Source organism: Catharus ustulatus, chromosome 1 (genome assembly GCF_009819885.2).
Source record: "Catharus ustulatus isolate bCatUst1 chromosome 1, bCatUst1.pri.v2, whole genome shotgun sequence".
NCBI lineage: Eukaryota > Metazoa > Chordata > Aves > Passeriformes > Turdidae > Catharus > Catharus ustulatus.
The window spans coordinates 125,639,696-125,659,060 of NC_046221.1; the positions used below are offsets into that span (position 1 = coordinate 125,639,696).

The window sequence follows — 19,365 nt, forward strand, 5'->3', positions numbered from 1 at the left end:
GAAACAGATGGATTTTTCCTCCAGATAATGAATATATAGGGAGCACTCAGAGATGTCCATTTTTTTTCCCTGAAATGACACAGCTAAAAAGACAGCTGGGGAGACTAGAATCTGGTAAACAATAAAAATTAAGATGCAAGGATTGTATTGTATTTACTGAAAGAACTGCAGACATTTGTGGAGAGATTCTCACCAGATGACTGGTCCTTCAAGGTGAAAAAAGCCCAGTTTTTGTGGTGCTGTCACCACTGCACCTGTGAAGGAAGCTTCAGGGGGATAAAACAGCCCTGGGGAGCTTCTGACTGTCCTAAACTGAGGGTAATCTGAAAATTGATCAACTGGAGGAAAACCTAGATAGGAAGATTTCACAGAGTAAGAAGATGCAATTCTTTAAAGAGCAACTAAATTTGATGTCAAGCCAACATCAGCTAAAGAGCTTTAGCTGAAGGGAACAGACCTTGGAAAGAAAGAACATCCAATCCAACTAAAGGGTGAAAGGAAAAAGCTACAGGTACAATATTGGTTTTGGCCTTGCATGCCTCTCATTCACTTTGGAATATTGCAAATTATTTCAAAAGCTCTTCAGATTTTTGAGGACCATCAGTCAAAGATACTTTAGGAACAGTGGCATTCCTGTACCCAGGAAAGGACTGGCACAAATGTCTGATTTGTATGGAGAAGCAGTCAGGTCTTTGTTTTCTTTCCTCTATGGTTCAAAATTTCCACTTGGAGAACTCCAAAAAACGAAGCCTATCACAGCAGTGGAACACATTGTTTTAAAGAATAACTAAATATAGGTGTAATAAGCATCCTTTGAATTAATCTTAGTCTGGAATCCTGGGATGTGGGAACACAGCATTTCAGATGTACCTGTTCAAAAGACTTTAGTCAGTTGACAGGTGATAGATAAAATGCATAATCTTTAGGAAACATTATTGTGTTGCTTCACATAAATATCTTACACACCCCCAAGATTAGACTATTTCTGAAGTGGGTAAAAAAAATGGTATCTGAATTTGATAATTAGGCAGTATTTCAAGGCTCTGGTAGTTATGGATTAGACAGGGAAAGAAATTTTCTAAATCCTAAAGAACTACTGGTTTTTGATGGAGCTCAGGAAGACCCAGCAGTGATCCAGAATGTGAAACTATTTTCCTGACAGTGTGGGCTTCAGCACTGGAGTGAATGACTGAGTGCTGCTCTGAGTGTCGATGCAGGATATTGCAGATGTTTTGTCCATCAGGACATGGAATTTTGTAGAATAAGTGCTACACTGGCTTTCAGCAGATCTTAAAGTAAGAATACTTACAGCTTTATTGCCTCCTGACCACATGGCCTGAACAGCTCAGAAGAAGAGCCAACCCTTTTTAACACTGTCTGTGTCTCTTTCTTGGCCCTGCATCTGAGTGCACTGTAGCCCTGCCTGAGCTCTGTGTATGTGCTGCTCCTTTAGCTGGCTGCACTCAAGCACTTCATAAACATTCTTGAGGAAGAATCTGAGGTCTTGAATGCTGCAAAATTCCTGGTAAAGACTGCTCTCTGGGGCCTGGTCCACAAGCCTAATGGCTGGCTAATTGGCAGTATGCATCCCATATGCATCCCATGAGGTGACTCATAAATCAGACTCAAGCTGAGAATAGTGGGGGCAGATGTTGCCACTCTGCTTCTTAGTCTGTGTGTCTCTCTCAGCTCATTATTATGGAGTGAAAATACAGGTTTCTAGCCTGGTTTTGGAATAAATCAGTACCAATGTCAGCATGAAAAAAAATCCCAACAAACAACAAGATACCTCTGAGAACTGCCCTCAGCCTTCAATTTCTTTTTCTGGAGCTACATGTTTGCTCCCTGGGAGCATGATGAAGTCCAAATGCACAATTTGGGAACTCAAATAATTGAGATCATTGTTGAGGATGGGAGAAGAAGGTGGTGAAGGTCACTGCATTTCCAAAGTGTGAGGCTATTTTCACTTTCATTTGAGGCCCTGATGAGGTCACTCCTTTAGGGAGATGCATTTGATCTTAATGGACATTTCCCTTACAGCTGACATAGGATTCTTAGAACATTTTGTCAAGAAGAACAATCAGTGCATGCTTCTTGAAGATTTTTAATTACATTTCTTGGATTTTCTAATCCTGAAATACAAATTCCTGCATAAGAAATGAAGAATAACACATCTCAAAGTCACATCTCAACTATGCTGTTTTCTGAAAATACTGTATGAAAGACATCTCAAGGTTATACATCATCGGAATGGATCAAATGGCAGCATTTATTAGAGGAAAGAAAGTCAAACCAGATGTAATGGGAATCCTCATCTGCTTTCACTAAAACTGAAACAGAATCTAGTTTTGATGTTAATTTGAATAGGAGCCTGTGAACCATATTTCAGATTTTTAAAGAAATGGTAAAATTCTAAATTTTAGGTCTGGATAATTTGATAGCTGAATTCTGTTTCTCCTCTTTCAGTGAGTAGGAGTTAAATGTTCTTACTTAACATATGTACATATATAATTGTATTTTTGCAAAATGGCTATAGGTATTGCGTCTTTGTTTCTGTGAGGGCTATTTAATTTTGGAAAAATACATGATATATCTGAATTTTGTTTCTAAAGTCCACTGCTTTCTACAAAGTAATTACACATATAAGAGTTTCTTTCAGTTCATTATATTTCCTCACACATATTCATGTATTAGATCCCTTGTGGCCTTTAAAAAAATCTAGGCTACCAAACCTTTTTTTCTTTTTTTATTTTTCCTCCCCTGAATCTCTTGCTGTGGACACAAGTTCTGGGTTCATTTATCTTTGCAGGTTGCCTTCAAAGTAGCCCACATGTAATCAGTTCTATTTCGTTTTACAGTTCGTCTTGCTTCCCTAGTCCACCACACGTCTTGCACTGTTTCCACTATCAGAGCCCTTTTCCCATCCCCTTTCCAGCTGAGTAAGGCTTGAATTGGGTGGGACTCCACTGTAACCTGACAGGCTATTTCACTACAGTACAGGTGCAGAAACTTCTGTGGCTCATCAGTGTGTAGGGTGTTCCCTTTCTTTACTTGAAATTCAGTGACAATGAGGTGGGGTTTGCCAGAGGCCACCAGTACAGCTAATCCTGAAGGAACATCTGATTATCTTTAGCAGGGAGACTACAGACATTTAGGGGCGCCTTCCACAGAAACAAACAGTGATGTTGTTATTAACATCAGACTATGGAACACAGAGCCAAGGCTAGAGCTCATTCTGGAGTAGATTATAAAGAAAAAAACCAAAACAACACACAGAAAACCAAACAAAACCCACAACTCCCCAAACCATAGTCTTTGCTCTCCTTTTGTTTGTTTCAAAATATGAATAGGCTGCTTTAGTATTTTGAATTATATTATCACATAATATCCTGTGCATTCTTTTTCTCTTTTAAATCTGTAACTCCTGTATATTTTTTTCTCTAGCTATTATTTTCTTTTTCTCTAATTATTGTAATTGCCCAAATACAGAGCAAGCCTGCACAGCAGGCAGCCTCCTGCCTTCCCATGCTCCAGCCTTACATCCTCGTTTCCCAAGCCTGATCTGCTTTCGTCTGTTTTGCATTGCTCACTAGGTGGAAGCCAGGTCCAGTTTACATGAGCAATTCCAGATTCTCTGTAGAAAGTGGGGAGCTGTTGCCACACCCGGGAAAAACTCATGAGCAGCTGCTCAGTGGCACCTCCACCCTTTGGAGGTGCTTTCCTGTTGCTTGCAGCAAATCTGCCATTTCTGCAGAAGCTGCCATTTCTAGAGGTGCAATCAAGATACTGAGGATTCCCAAATTTAATGGGAGTACTTGGTAAATTTTGAGGCACCCCGTCTGAGGCTTGAATGTTAAGTGATGTTCATGCATAGAGGGTTTTCTTCCTAAGCTAAATTGCTTGAAAAGCCTTCTTGTACACAGGAATATGGATATACTTCAATGAAAATAAGTGTCAGAGATCACAGGGTGAAGTGAAAACTTGGTAAGACATTTCAGGCTGCCTGCATAGTAAAGGAATGTATGTATGCTGTTCCTGCTAGAAAAGAAGCCAACATCATATAAATCCAGCATTTCCTCTTGCTTGCCTTAAATCAATGGACTTGTGGTGCTATTTCTTAGAGTCAACAAACATGCCAGGAAAATCTGTTTCCAAGCTGACAGCCCTTTCTCAGAACTGCCCATAAGTACCAGGGAGGATGGAAAACTGGGCTGCCAGGCTGCAGAGGTGCTTAAGGGAGGACTTTGCCAGCAAAAGAGAGAGTTTGAAGCACAGAAAGACCTTTGCTTCTCCCAGAGTTCTTAGTAAAAATTTTTAATTCATACAATGAGAAAAGTAATATCCTAAACCAAGCAATCTAATAACCTTGTCTCTCCTCCTTAGCCAGTCATTTTTAATATGATGATGGAGACTATGTATACACTGTATTCTCTTCCTGATGCTTTTTGCTTTAATGCTGGATTGAAACACTGCTCTGAGAAAGGATGGGCAGACAAAGCTGGTACATTCTTGTAGTCTGAACAAACCCTGTGGAGACTAATTTTAATCCAGGAAAATGTTTTTACATAATTAGAGAAGCAGCCTTACAAGCTACTTTCTGAAGATCTCAACAACCAGAAAGTTTTTATACCCACACCCACAGCCTATATTGTACTATAAGGTCTACAGAGAAATCTTGTGACTTTTACCCTACTGCCACATGGTACTGCTTTATGGGAAAACTTTGTTAAGGAAGAGGAATTTAAACAATAGGCCTCTCACCAGTGCCTTTCTGTCCCTACTTCTCTCCTTACTGCAGCATGCTGTCCTGGCTAGGCATGCTGCTCAGAAATTGTAAATTAGTTCATCTTTATAGTCTTAATAAGAAGACACACCATTGCTGCACACCAAAATTTGGAGACCAGCTGCTGAATCTCATCTAGCCTCTTTGTGGTGACAGGCTCATCCAAACTGTAGTAGCCTCATTATTTCTGTTTTTTCCCTGTACACTGTTGTGATGCCCGAGGGAAGCCTACACATGGTTTTATGATCATCTTAGCATTAGGGTGTTGATGATGCAGAATTTACGCTCACAAAATCAGAGGAGGTATTAATACATTGTAGAATTACATAGTGATGAGTGAGAAGAAAAGGGAGAAAATTGTGTTTATAGGACGAAGCTTGTAAAAGCATATTGCAACCCTTATTTTGTGCAAAAAATGGTATGCAAAGTACTCAAAGCACATCTGTGGAGGTATTTTTAAGCCACTTTTGACTTCTGTCAATTACATTACAAGGTAGTCTCCATTGTGCAGCTGATGTCTCATCTTGAACAAAAGTTTGTTGCCTAGGGGAAATGGCAAAATCCTGTAAACATGTAATGCATCTGTAATGAACACCAAATTAGAAAAGTTTAAGCACTGATATTTAAAAAAAACCCAACCCCCACCCCTCACAAAAAAATCCCAGAATCAAAACAGAACCAGAAAACTTGGAAGCAAAATTCCAATTCTATTTTATTTCACCTCTCATTTGAAAACTGCAAATGGATAAATACAGAGATTAAATACTAGACATCAAAAATAAAGAGAGAATAAACCAAATAAGATAGAATTAAAGAAACATTGGAGTCACTTGTTTTTCAATTAATATGAGATCCATCATTTCAGGTAAAATCCATCTATGAAAGAGAACAGCCAGCAGATCAATCTCTGGCTCTGGAACTGGTAACACGGGCAGATTTTTAGGGGTTTTGATCATGGGTTGGTTTACAGAACAGCAGACTTCACAGTAAGATAGGGTGTACCTGTCTCAAAGGGGGAAAAGCTTCTCTGATCACAAGTTGAGGTCTCATTGAAAGAGCTTCAAACTGGATTTGAAAGTGGAGGAGGATAAAACCAGGCTTGATAAACTTGGGGGCACCTAAGTTGGATATTTGAGGGATGTTGTTCTAGACAAGTCCTTCAGTCTGCCATCACAGTGGAAGCTGCGGATGGAGATCCATGAGGCAGCAAAGACAGAAGGGTTATTGATGTGTTAGAAACCACATAAGTGCCTAAAACAGTCATGTAGGAATTAGGGCTTCTTCCCTGCAGAAGGCATTCGGATCAGTAGCCCAGCTGAAGCACATCTGTACCAATTCACACAGGATGGGCAGCAAACAGGAGCGGGAAGCCATTGCACAGCAGAAAAGCTATGCCATCATGGAAACATGGTAGATGAATTCTTGACAGATTGAGACCAACTGTTCAGAAAGGCCAAGTGCCAGATCCTGCACTTGTGTCACAGAGACCCCATGCAGTGCTACAGGCTGAGGAAGGAGTAGTTGGAAAGATGCCCATAGGAAAAAGACCTGGAGGTGCTGGTCAACAGCAGCTGACCATGAGCCAGCAGTGTGCCCAGGTGGCCAAGAAGGCCAGTGGCACCTGGCCTGTATCAGCAATAGCACGGCCAGCATGAGCAGGGCAGGGATTTTCCTCCTGTACTTGGCACTGGTGTGGCCACACCTTGAACTCTTCAGTTCAGTTTTGGGCCTCTCACTACAAAAAAAGACATTGACGTTCTGGAGTGAGTCCAGAGAAGGGAATTGAAGCTGGTGAAGGTCTGGAGCACAAATGTGATGAGGAGCAGCTGAGGGATCTGAGGGTTTTTAGAGAAAAAGAGGCTCAGGAGAGGCTACCTGAGAGGAGGCTGTAGTCAGGTGGGAGCCAGCCTCTCATCTCAAGTAACAAGTGATAGGACAAGAGGAAATGGCCTCAAGTTGAACCAGGGGAGGCTTAGATTGGATACTGGGAAAAATTTCTTCACTGACAGGGTTGTCAGATATTGGAACAGGCTGTCTGGTGAAATGCTTGTCACCATCTCTGGAGGTATTTAAAAGACATATAGATGTGGCACTTGAGGTGATAGCTCAGTAGTGAACTCGGCAGTGTTAGGTTAGCAGTTGGACTTGATCTTTAAGGTCTTTTCAAACCTAAATATTTCTGTGATTCTATTTTGTGATTCTGTGACTTTAGCTTTCTATTCCTATGGAATTACACAAAAGAGAAATGTCTTCTTTAAACTAAATCCTTAAAACAAAGATACTGCTGACCTGATCTGAATCAGTACACACTGGCACTGATTTACCTGAGCCATTACCAAAATTACAGAAAATCTTCACACTTTTAGGTCTTGGAATAAAATCCTAGCTCATATTTCAATGAGTGTGTGCCTGGCATATTTTTGTCCTATGCCTAGTATGTCTGGCTGTCACTAGCAGCTTTGTTTATTAAGCACTTAAGTATTCCACAAATAATTAAAAAAAGAAGAGGTATAATAGGTAGTTATTTTCTATATAAGTTAGATCTGCTACACCAAAAAGGCAAAGTTTATTTAACAGAAGGAACGGTATGACTGTAAATTTTAAACACTTACTTCTTTCACGAACCACTGGCAAAAGGCTGGGCCAATCCACTCTCTTGCATGAATCCCACAGTCTATCCAGACAGCTTTCTTGTAGGGTCGTGATCTTTTACCTAACTTGAAGTGTGAATGTTCACAAAATACCAATAGATCACATCACATTAGTGGAAAAAAAAAAATGAGAAAATAATAGAATGTGAGAGACATGAAACAATTTTGAATTTCCTCATATAGAGAACACAAATTTACTGTTTTAAAAGGTATGACCAATATAATATTAGGCAGGTATTCCAAGATAGTGAGGCTGACTTATGGAAAAGAACTGTAGAAGAAGTGAGATCTGTAAGTTCCTCTTTTATGAGGAATGATTATGACATGGAATAGTGTGAGGAACAATGACACCACATGAATTGCATGATAATGAATCAATTTTTCAGAACTCTTCAATAGGAGAGGAAAAGAAAATACATTGAAAGTAAGATTTTTTGCATCTTGCTGACACACTCTAATATGTGGACCTAATCACATGAGTTGAGAGCATACAACCCTGAAATTTAGTCAGTAGCTAAGAAAGAGTATTTTTGACACATACTGAAAAGGGCTCCACAGTCCTCTGGGATCCCTCTCCAGCATAACTGCTCTTCTAGCTGTCTATAAACAAAAAGCTTTCCAATCCCCTTAAATCCAAATCCTGCTAATTGAACTTTTCCTGCTATCTGTCTCCATGCATATCCAAACCAGGTAAATAGGATTTGGCTATTAGTTTTCCAGCTTTTTATCCCCCTTGTTTCATTAAAGATGACATTCAGAAGGATACTTAGATTTTAGCAACTCATCCTTAGGAAACAGTGTTAAGCTGTGTCTCTGGTGTATATGCTGTAACATAAATAACAGTGTCTGTTCCTGATTTCAGATTTTAGTCTCATTAATGACTACTTAATCTTTACCTTAAGTACATACAGTGGTCTCCCTTCATAGGATTTTCCAACAGAGAACATGTGAACAAGATCTGAGTAAGTTCTATTCAGATAATGCATCCAGTCCTCAATCTGCAAACACAAAATTAAAATCATTGCTTCAATCGTTGCATTTCATGGGAAGAAACTGTAATACATGTATTAAGTTCAGCTTCCAGTTTTCTTTCTGAAACTGTAGGTTTTTTTGGTCATGTTTGTTTATTTTTGTTTTCATGCCTTAACCATTATTTGGCACTCATAGCTCTATAGCCAGAGGCAGGATGTAGCCTTCACATGGGATTTATTTTTCCATTTCATTGTTGGGTAGTACTGGAACCAATAAGCTGACCATCGAAAATATGGGGATGCAGCTAATCCACCATTGCCCCTGAATATTAGTGGAATGAAGAAAGAAGGTCTGTGTTTCTGCCTGCCAGAACACAATGGCAAACAGATTGACATGCAGGACTCACTGTTACCTGCGGTATTCGTTTTACAGACACCAGATCTTGTGGTGCAGCACCCTCCATGCTCAGCCTAGTGACTTTGTTTTCGTGCAGACTGAAACTGTATAGGTAGGCACACTAAAATCAACAGGAATTATTTATCCAGCCATCATCCATGATAGTATTCCTCATAAATGAGTTTGTATCTAAGTGTTTTATGTATTTGTACCTCCTGTGCAAACACTTCAGCATTTACAGTAATTTCACGATTATAAGCCGCACTGAGTAGAAGCCGCACTTCTGGGTGTCAGCAACTTTTCGTTGTTTGACCATACATAAGCTGCACCCGAGTATAAACCACACATTACAATACAGAGTGTGATAAAAGGTATCTATTCTATCACCATCTGTTGAGGGTGGGGGCAGTGATCCTTATCTCAACGGCAGATATTCTGCTGATGGGCCATCCATTGAAACCAGGCAGGGCATTGTTCTTTATCTTTTCACAACCCATCCTTCCTCAAGGGAATCATTTTCTGCTAATGGCCATTGAGTCCCACTGTGGGACTGATAAAATTACTGCATCCCATTGGAAGTTGCTTCAGCCAGGGGAAAGAGCCCAACATTTCTTACCAGGATAAAAACAGAGGTTTTGGGACACTAAGGGAGCCCCTTTCTTCACTTGACTCCAGAGGAAAACCGGATTTCTCCACATCACCACTGGACCTCCAGAGGGAAGCTGCACCTTCTGCAGGAGCACTGCTTCAGCTGAATCACATCTGTCACTGCAGGAGGATGCAGCCACCATTTAATGGGACTGCTACCAACACCCTGCCTGACGGGGTGTCAGGTTGTACTCTGACTTTGTCAGGGTTTGGAGTTTGTTTCTTTGTAGTACTGTATTTCTATTTTGATTTCCCTAGAAAAGAACTGTTATTCCTAATTCCCATGTCATTGCCTGAAAGCCCCTTGATTTCAAAATTATAATAATTTGAAGGGAGGGGGTTTACATTCTCCATTTCAAAGAAAAGCTCCTGCCTTTCTCAGCAGACACCTGTCCTCCAAACTAAAACAGCAACTTTTTGTTCTTTGTCCATCTATAAGCCGCACCTGATTATAAGCCGCACTTTGGGTTCGGACCAAAATTTTAGTCACAATGGTTCGGCTTATAATCATGAAATTACTGTACTTATGTTGCTTGATTAAATGACTTAGTTTTAATCACTCATTGGAATCTCTTATTCCACCAGAGTAAAAGACTTGCTCTAAAAACAAAACTCAGATGCTCTGAAAGGAAGTTACGTGCAAAGATAAGCCTTGAATAAAAATATTCATAGTATTTTTTTTCCAAGGAAGGGCCTATTTTTGAAGAAGAAACACTTAGAACACTCCTGAAGATGGACAGGTAACCAGAACTTGTAGAGAGAATGAAACCTTAGCCTTACTAAATAAAACATTGCAATAGATAAGAGGAACAATGTGAATTTTAATGCACCTCTTCCAGGGAGTGGTACACTTCATAGTTATACGCAGAGAGGGACCTTCGATTCCTGTGGGACCTCCCTCCAGTTTGGTTTTCTATTGCTTGCTGTAGGTCTGATATGAGAATCCTAGGTAAAAAAAGGTATTGGTATTACAGAAAAACTAGAAGAACACACAAGCTAAATCAAAACAGCAATCATGTTTAGAAGAAATATAGCAGAAGTAAACCATCCTGACTTCACTTCATCTGTTACATTTTGACAAGAGAGTGCTTCAGGCTCACTTGAATATAAGCTGCCAAATAAATACTCCAGCTGCTTTGAAATGTAACAGTGGCTTCAAAACCACAATAAGCTTGTTAAATAACTAAACCAGAATGATGTAAATAATGTAGCCCATGTGAAGAAGCACCCACTTTCATTTGTTTATGGAGCAGCATTTACTGTCTTCTTTTATAATCCAATTATACTATGTGCTCATGGATCTTCCAAAACTGGTTTCAAACTACTTCAAAAATCTTTGTAAGCTTAGGAAAACATAGACACACTTTCTCTTGGGAGTGGCATGGAACATTACATGCCAGAAGTTGTAGAGGAAAAATAAAACAATCAAGAATTTGGTAGCATTATCATTCTGTCTGAAACAAGAAAAAACAGCAAACAAAAAATCTAAAGTGGGCTTTGTTGTTTACATTATCTACTCTGTGTAGTTGTTTGCCAGTTTTGTTAAAATTACTCATGAAAAAGATGAAAAATATAAGTGAAATTTAAATATACTTGCATAAAAAGTGAGAGGTTCTTTGCAAAATTTGAGCAAAATGCAGAGTTGTGTAAGCTGAAACTTCCCTGTTTTATGGCAAAAATAAATAATTACACAAATACAAAATTATAACATAGAAAGCATCTAAATACAATTATAATGAAGAAGTTGAAGCACCCATCCATCCCACCAGACAGTAGCAGAAGCTGGGAATATTGTCACAGATATTTGTAACAACATTACTGTAAAACTGAGAGTCATCCTTGTAGGCCTTCTCCTAAAGCATGGCAATGTGTAATCACCATGCCACTAATCCACCATTCCAATAAAAAGATATTCACATTCAACCTTTTACATTTTTATAGGCATTAGCTTCTGATTGGAAAAAGATTGAAAGAAATGGCATTTGTTCTGGTCCTAGCTCAGCTGTGAAGCAGATGCCTCAAAGGTAATAGGTCTATCTACATATAGAATCAAAGTAAAGGTTATTCTCATCTTCCAATGAATTAGTGAAGTAGTTGTATAATTAGGAATTACATTGTTCTACATCAGCAACATTCATTAAGCAAACTAAAGGATTATAGTCTTGACTTGTGAGGTGCTATATATACTGTAAGACCAACACTGTAAAGCTGATTAAAGGAGTGATTTTATTCAAGTCATTAGGGCACCTAACATTTAAAAAAAATGCTGGATTGCTTTGCAGAATTCTGATTAGTATAAGAACCTACCAGAATCAAGCTCACTCTGTTTATTTATGCATCTGTACCCTAAATGATATTTGATAGTTTTTCTTTAATTTTAAATGACTATGTACTGTGTGTGCTTATAACACAAAGGCTTTTAGGCCCCTCAGGTCTGAATGCATCGTAAGTGGCTTCTTTACCAGAAAACATACAATTGAGGCAACTAGGTGCAGAGAGCTTATTTGGTGCCTGGCTTGTTTCCATGGCCATCTTGTCATGAAGTCAAACCCTAAGAGAGATAAGCCTGTTTTACAGGCAAGTGCTGGTCATTATTAGCGATGCTGAAGTACTTGTCATAATTTATGTAAGCATCACTGCATCAAGCTGAAATTTTACCTGGAGTTTGGCTCAGACTTTTCCAGTTACAAAAGGGAGGTAGAAATTTAACTTCGTTGTAGTGTGTGGGAAAAAAATAATTAAAAATTGTGAAGATCAGCCATGTGTAAAGGAGCTGTACAAAATCTTGGCTGTGGAGCTGCACTTCAGCTCAGGGCTGTGTCCCCACCCCAGCTGTGCTGTGGGCATGGCTGTGCTTGGCCAGCCTGCTCCTGCTGCTCCCTGACTATGGCTTTTATTGATCTCATGGTGAATCCTCCTGGCTCTTGTGGAGTTACAGATCTCAGGAGGCTTGTAAGGACAAGCACATGCTTATCGAGGCTTTGCAGGGTTTTGCTCCTAATGCCCAAAAGAAGTAGAAAGGAGAATAAGAGGGAGAGCAGAGGACAAATCTGGACCTGGTAAAACGCTGCCCAGTTTCCTTCCAGGTGCACACAACTTGTGTGCCAAAAGTCTGAGAGATTTTCCCTGTGGAAGATTAATCCAGCGTTGTGCTAGCATTTGCAGCATGTTTTTTGAGGTAAACTGCAGAGACGTTTTGCTCTGGCAGATCTTGCCTTTGCACATTGCTTTGGAACTCAAGCAGAGATCTTCAAGTACAGAGTGTTTATAACACATATAAAATGTCCTTCTGTCATTTCATTAAAGGTGATTACTGTGAGCAGGAACAGCAGCAGACGTGAATGCAACTGCTGGGTCACAGCAATTAGGGAACATTTTTTTATAAGCACAGGAAAACAATTAGGAAAATCCCCATCCCAGTTTTAAACATAAATAAAACCAAAGCAGTGCTGAGCCCACATGAAAGTCACTCTGAACTGCAGCTATAGAGCTTATGTACTTAATTTCCCTATGTTTGTTTCTGTATTTTTAGAGCAACTGATTAAGAAGAGAGCATTGTTATAATTAAAATGGGATTCTGATGAGTACTATACATATGTATACATAAATACATCTACAGTATGATTTACACTATCCTTTTTATCACTGAGAAATAAGTATAAATAACCTCATGTAGGTCTTTATTCAGCAAATGTTTGAGAACTCATCAGCTGATTATTCAGATGCTTAGGCATGTCATTTGAGAAGGCTTTAAAGACAAGGTCATTACTCTTGTCCAGTCTATCATATGGATAAACATGAAAGGATAGGGATACTCCAAAATTGCCTTGAATTTTTTTAAATAGCACTAGAAATGATATGTGAACCTAAGTGTACATTTGTACTGTATGACTTGCCTTGGTCACTGGGAATGGATAATAATAGAAGTAGTTCCTGTATAATTGACGAAGAAGTTTTGCCTCTGCATTTGCAGCTCACTCGTAAATAAACCTTGCTTGTGCTAAATAAAGAAAGAGGCAAAGCAGGCTGCAGAATTAGTAATTACCAACCCTCTCTTAACAGATGTGATTCCACATACATTGAAAACACTTCAGCTTGACTCCAAAGGAGGACATTTAATTAAAGCTGCCTGCCTGTGGGAGATTTGCTGCTCTGCCATTAAAGCGGTTGTTTTCTTGGCCATGCCTAGCTGTCTGCCAGCCTAATTGCTGTGATGTGGAACGTATTTTTGAGCACACTTGGCGTGGTAGGTGCAGATCTGCCCCAAAGGCCAGGTCTCTGGAGTGAGGTGCAGGAAGTGAAGCGTGGGCTTACGTGTACTGGATGTTTGCTTGCTGGAGGAAGGGCAGCAGGATCTGCGTCGTGTTCCGCGGTACTCGCACGTCAGCCATGGTGCCTTCGACGATGTGCAAGGGGCTGCTGGGCTGCCACAAGTCCACCTGTAGTGCAGGAACCAACCTGTAATTCACATGCATTCAGTGTAGGTGGGGAAGTCCAGGAGAAGGCATGCTTGAAGGTAGGGCAAACCCTCTAGGCATGGTAGAGACAATAAAACTGCATCCTGGTCCAGCTCTACACCTATGCTAACGGAGCAGATTTTGAGGATTGATTGTGGCCAGTGTACCACAACTCTCCTGGGAGATTTGCCAATGGGAGCAGAGAGCAGTCCTCAGAATATGCCTCCCCAAACAGATCAAAACAAAATCTACTTCCAGTTTCATGCACCTCCTCAGACTATTATACATTCCCAATATATTAGCTCCTATGCAGTCCACGAGTCTTTTTTATTTTGCAAGCATTTTCTGTATTCACTAGAGCAGCAAAAAATGCTAAAGAGATATAGAAAGGATAGCACATAGCAGTGTTGTTTGTGAAATGTACTTGAGTTTTAATCTTGATAATGAGTTGATCAGAGGTCAATAACAGGTCATCAAGACAATAAATCCAAAATACAGTAATTTCACGAATACAAGCCGCAGCAATTTGACAAAAATTTTGGTGGAAACCCGGAAGTGCGGCTAATAGTCGGGGGCGGCTAATATGTGAATAATTTTCTGACATTTACAACCCCAGACGTGCCAGCCAGAGTGCCGAGCCAAGCACCTGCCAGTAAAAGCCGGCATTTCGCAATTGTTACAGTGTTACCGTGTTGCCCTGGCTCCCTGCAGGCAGCACGGGGGGCGGGGAGAGAGGTGGGAGAGCTCTCTTCTTCCCTCCTCTGCCGCAGCCCAGGGGAGGAGGGGAGGGGGCGCTGCCATTGCCGCGGCCCGGGGAGGAGAGGAGGGGGCCGCGCCGTCATTGCCGCGGCCCGGGGAGGACGCGGGGGGGGCGCCGCCATTGCCGCGGCTCGGGAGCCGACGGGAGCCCTGCGCAGCCATTGCCGCGGCCCGGGGAGGCGGGTGGAAGCGCGCGCCGCCATTGCCGCGTCTTGGGGAGCCGACGGGAGCCCCGCGCAGCCATTGCCGTGGCTCGGGGAGGAGGCGGGGTGTTTGTCTGCGCCCGCCGCCGGCGCCACGGGCGCGGGAAAGCTCTGTCCCTGCCCGCCGCCGCTGCCGTAGGAGCAGGGGAAGCTCCGTCCCTGCCTGCCACCGCGGGGCAGCGCCGACCCGGGGTGACCGAGCCCAGTGGCAGTGGCGGGTGGCCCCGAGCGGCAGCGCCGGGCTGGGCCACCTGGCCCCGTCAGCAGCCCCTAGCGGGCCGAGCCTGCACAGCCTTAGCTCAGCCAGTAAACCCCACCCTCCCGCGGTTCTGTTACTAATTGCACGCGGGTCCTTGCTGCGAACGACAGAGCGGCTTATATTCGGGTGCGGCTTATCTATGGACAAAAACCGAAATGTTTGCCAACACCCAGAGATGCGGCTTATACTCAGTGCGGCTTGTATTCGTGAATTTACTGTAATTTTGTACTAAATGTCAAAATAACAGGATTAAGATAATCAGATTATTACAATCTGGTAAAAAATTATAGCTACTGAACAATACCACTATCGTTACTGTGCTATCTGTATCTTCAAGTATCTAAGGGTTGTTTCTTGTCCATTTTTACTTCCTTTTGTTGCCAAATTTGAAATATATTTGGAAATTTTAGGCCAGGACATGAATTTCCAAGAAAGCAAGAAAATTTGCAAATCCCTTTTTCAAAGGCTTTTGAAACTCAGTGTTCTGCACTCTGTGTAAAATGGTGTTCTAGCACACACTCTTCAGCAGAGGTGAGCACAGTTCCTCCTCAGCCAGTGTGAAGACAGTGCAAAGAACACAAGACAACAAAACTCTTTCCAGAGCTTCTGGATATTCATAGAAGATTATAAATGGGAGTTTCAGCAACAACCTCTGTATCAACATCACAAAAAGGCATGCCAAGATCCACAGGCATTAAAAACATGTTTGTGAGCTGAATGCAATACATGTCCACACACTTCTTAAGAGAATATAAAAAGGATTAATACTTGATACATGTCTTCTGGTTTTGTCTTGTCTTTTCTGTTTTATTGTTTTATTGCTGCACTGAGGAAGCTGTTGATACAGCTCATGAGTGTCCACTGCTTTCCAGGTATCTTAAAAGATTTTTATAATCTATACTTTAAAAGTTCCTCACTTCTTTTATGCCGTAGACGCATCAAATGCATTTACCTGGTCTTGCTATGGACCTCATTTGCAAGAGGAGTACAGGGAGATTACAGGGAGACAGGTTTAGTGCTCACCAATTCTCAAATGGCCCTGAGTAAGAACATTCTGATTACTAAGAGGGCATCTGATGCTGAACCTGGCACTACCTCTTCAAGCAATGTTGACCTCAGCCCAGTTAATCCAATTAAATGCCTGCTGCATTGGAAGGAGCAGAAGTGAAACACAGGGCCAACCTCCTCTTGTTCTTGCCAAAACCACTCTTTGTTTCATGCTGCCACAATATGGTCTCTGGATCCAAGTCATAGTGCTGGGTGGCTGCAGCATCTTTTGAAGTCTAACACCAGGACTGGCAAAGTTCATGAAGCTTGTGAAGCTGACAGCAGCTATGACAGATGGTCAGTAGAAACCAAAGTCATGAATTAAATGGTGCTAAATGCTGCTTACAAATAAAGATCCTCTCACTGTGCTAACACCCTATGTTTGTTAGTTCATCTGGTGTTCCATATTTTGATAAATTATAGGCACCTAGTGAAATTCCCCCCTAATTCAACATGGGTAATTTCCCACATGGTTAATTAGATATGTGTATACGACTTTTAAGATTTATTCCTAAAAATACACATCAGAAAGGGTCATTTTGTTGCTCTTAGAGTAGCAGTCTGTCAGTCAGCTCAGCTTGATCCATCTTTATAAAAATAACAACAAATTGCTACATACAAGCTAAGAGCAACTGAAGTGAAGTGTCTCCTGGCCAACTGCAAAATCTAAGCACACAAAACGGAAATAGAAAAAAACCAAATCACAACTGATATACAACTGAAACATGTCTTTGTTCTTGACAGTTACTCAGGATTTGTTTTGGTGAAGCTCTCCATCACCATGGATGGGATAAACCAACTAATATTCACACAATTGGTTAAAACATCAGCAGACTCTTTAAGTTCTGAGGTTTTTGAATTGTTCCTCACATTACTGGCTATAAGTGAATATCAAAAGCAGAAGCAATCTTCTTTTAACTAATGAAATCTGTGGCATATTGCCACTATCCTCTTTCGGTGAAAATGCAATATTTCACTCCTGGCATTGTTCTGGAAGTAAGACAAACAAATCCCATATTTAGAATGCAGATCATTCCACTTCATCTCAGTTCCTTGTTTGGGTAATTTGGCTTCTTTTGACCCCCACTTCTCATCCTTTGCAATGTAAACGAAGCAGTGCTCTTCTGGGAGATGTTACCTGTGCTGTCCAGAATAGCACTTCAGTCACTGGCTGGATTTTGCCTTATAAAGCATAGAACAAGCAGCACGTTTCTCCAACAGACATCTTATATATATTGCAGTTGTCAGCTTGTCCTTGGTGTGACAAGTACATGAAAACTGACAAACAGAAGATGGATTTCAGAGCAAGCATGTTTGGACTGAGCAAGTCCAACTATCCTCTACTCACTGTCATCTTCAGGATACTTCATCATTGCATCTCCCATGGATCCTGAGGGTCTTACTGAAGTCATCACTCTTACTTCAACATCATTCCTTTCACAAATATGCCTTGGATTTCCATGCTAGGCTCTGCTGGCTAGTGAGTGGCAGTGAAATGAATTGCTGTCCTATCCTCTTCTCCCTCTGTGTTGTTACTCCCACACACTACAAATGAGTTTTGATACACTATTACAGAGTACCAGTCAGTGCCAAAAGATTTCTATTTGCTGTATGGGTGGTAGGATTTGCTAAGTGGGAGAAAGATTCTCCAGCTACAAAACAAACTGAAATCCTACAAAACTCCCTGAGTGTACAGCCAAATATTTGAACCTCAAAATTCACCTGGTATCTTGAGGCTAGAGGAAAAGCAATATGCTTTAGAGCAAACCTAAATATTCTCATCCCCTTTGCAGAACACTCTTATTTGCACATCTTTTCCTATCTTTCAAGCAGCAGGTTGCCTTTAAAAGGTGTTGGGATGTTTAAAGCCTCTGGATAATAAGCAGAGCCCAGGCAAGATTTTTCAGCATGTTTAGAGTTGGGACCAGGAGACCAATTACTCAGCTCCTGCCACTCAAGTGTGACCATGAGTACCTGTTCTCAGGGGCAGTGGTGGCTCCCCTGATGCGCAGTGAATGCTCTTTCCCAGAATCTCAATGGAGGCATGAGCATCCTGACTTGCTTTCTATGAGGAAAAAATGGTATCTAAGAGCACACAGGCAGGTCTCTTTTTCCAAAGCATTAAAACTCATTATTGCTTTATTTAACAAAGAAAGTGTATTAATTGTGACTAAATAAAAAGTAGTCTTTTTTAACTGCCTGTTCTTCTTTCAACCTCACTTATCCCACAAAAGTCCCTGGGGTTCAATTTTTGCGTAGGAAAGTCAGGTTTCTTTTTAGGCAGTTTCTCTTTAAACAGAGGTGTTAAAGACAGCTCAAATAAATCTATCAACTCTTACCTGGAAACCTTCCAAGGTATAGCAACCCTGAACTCATTAGTCATGTCTCTAGGTTTTGGTCAGTACAGTGATGAAAAGTCAGCACAAAGCAAAAGGACAAATATTTTAAACAGGTTTGGATGCTTAACTAATAGAAATCAGAATTCCTTCCAAAGTTAAAATTATGCAAATAATTTTCCAAGAATACAAACACTTTGGTAGTATAATCCTACATATCACAAATGGTCTACAGAAAACTCTTTTGCTCTGCCAAGACAGAAAACAGATCAGGGAGTTTTTTATTCACTAGTTCAGTTTTCCTCCAGCTCATTCCATGCCCATGGAAAGGAAGCCTGGGAAAAAAAGAGTCTCCCTGGTTTTCCCCACGAACACTCTCATGGCTGCATAAATCCTGCAGTATGTTTTTAAAAATTCAAGTCACTGAAATAAATCCCCAGCTTCTTTAGACCATGGGGTTTAGGCTGGCCTTTGTAATTAAAGCCTTCTTCTTGGGCACTAGCCTCCAGTTGTCCCTCACTACCTGTTCATAAGCAGATGTTTAATTTCTTCTTCCATTTAGCCTGAAAGGAAGATTCTTAGTGCTCTCATCAGGTCTGCAATTATGTATCAATCAAAAGAGATGATTGATGTTTGTCATGAAAATAACTAGAATAACTTTGCCATAACTTACATTTAGTATCTAGAGAAAATAGTTTATGATTTATCTGTGTTTTTCCCCATGAAGACAGTAATTTTGTTATATGTTTTATTACCTAGCAATTTAAGTTTTTATTCCCACTGAGTTATGTCCAGCAATACATGTGCTGAAGCTGGCTTTGTCCTTAACATCACTATGAATGGATTTCTTTGAG

General features: G+C 40.9%; 1 protein-coding gene across 1 annotated transcript in view; it reads right to left on the bottom strand.

Moving 5' to 3' along the window:
• Positions 1-19,365, bottom strand: part of CPA6 (carboxypeptidase A6) — an 86,358-nt gene that overhangs the window by 19,282 nt on the left and 47,711 nt on the right. The window contains exons 3-6 of the mRNA XM_033081171.1: positions 13,765-13,889; positions 10,281-10,395; positions 8,331-8,432; positions 7,396-7,500 (exon numbers count right to left, since the gene is read on the bottom strand). Of these exons, the coding sequence (XP_032937062.1) occupies positions 7,396-7,500; positions 8,331-8,432; positions 10,281-10,395; positions 13,765-13,889 (447 nt within the window). The remainder of the gene's footprint in view (positions 1-7,395; positions 7,501-8,330; positions 8,433-10,280; positions 10,396-13,764; positions 13,890-19,365) is intronic.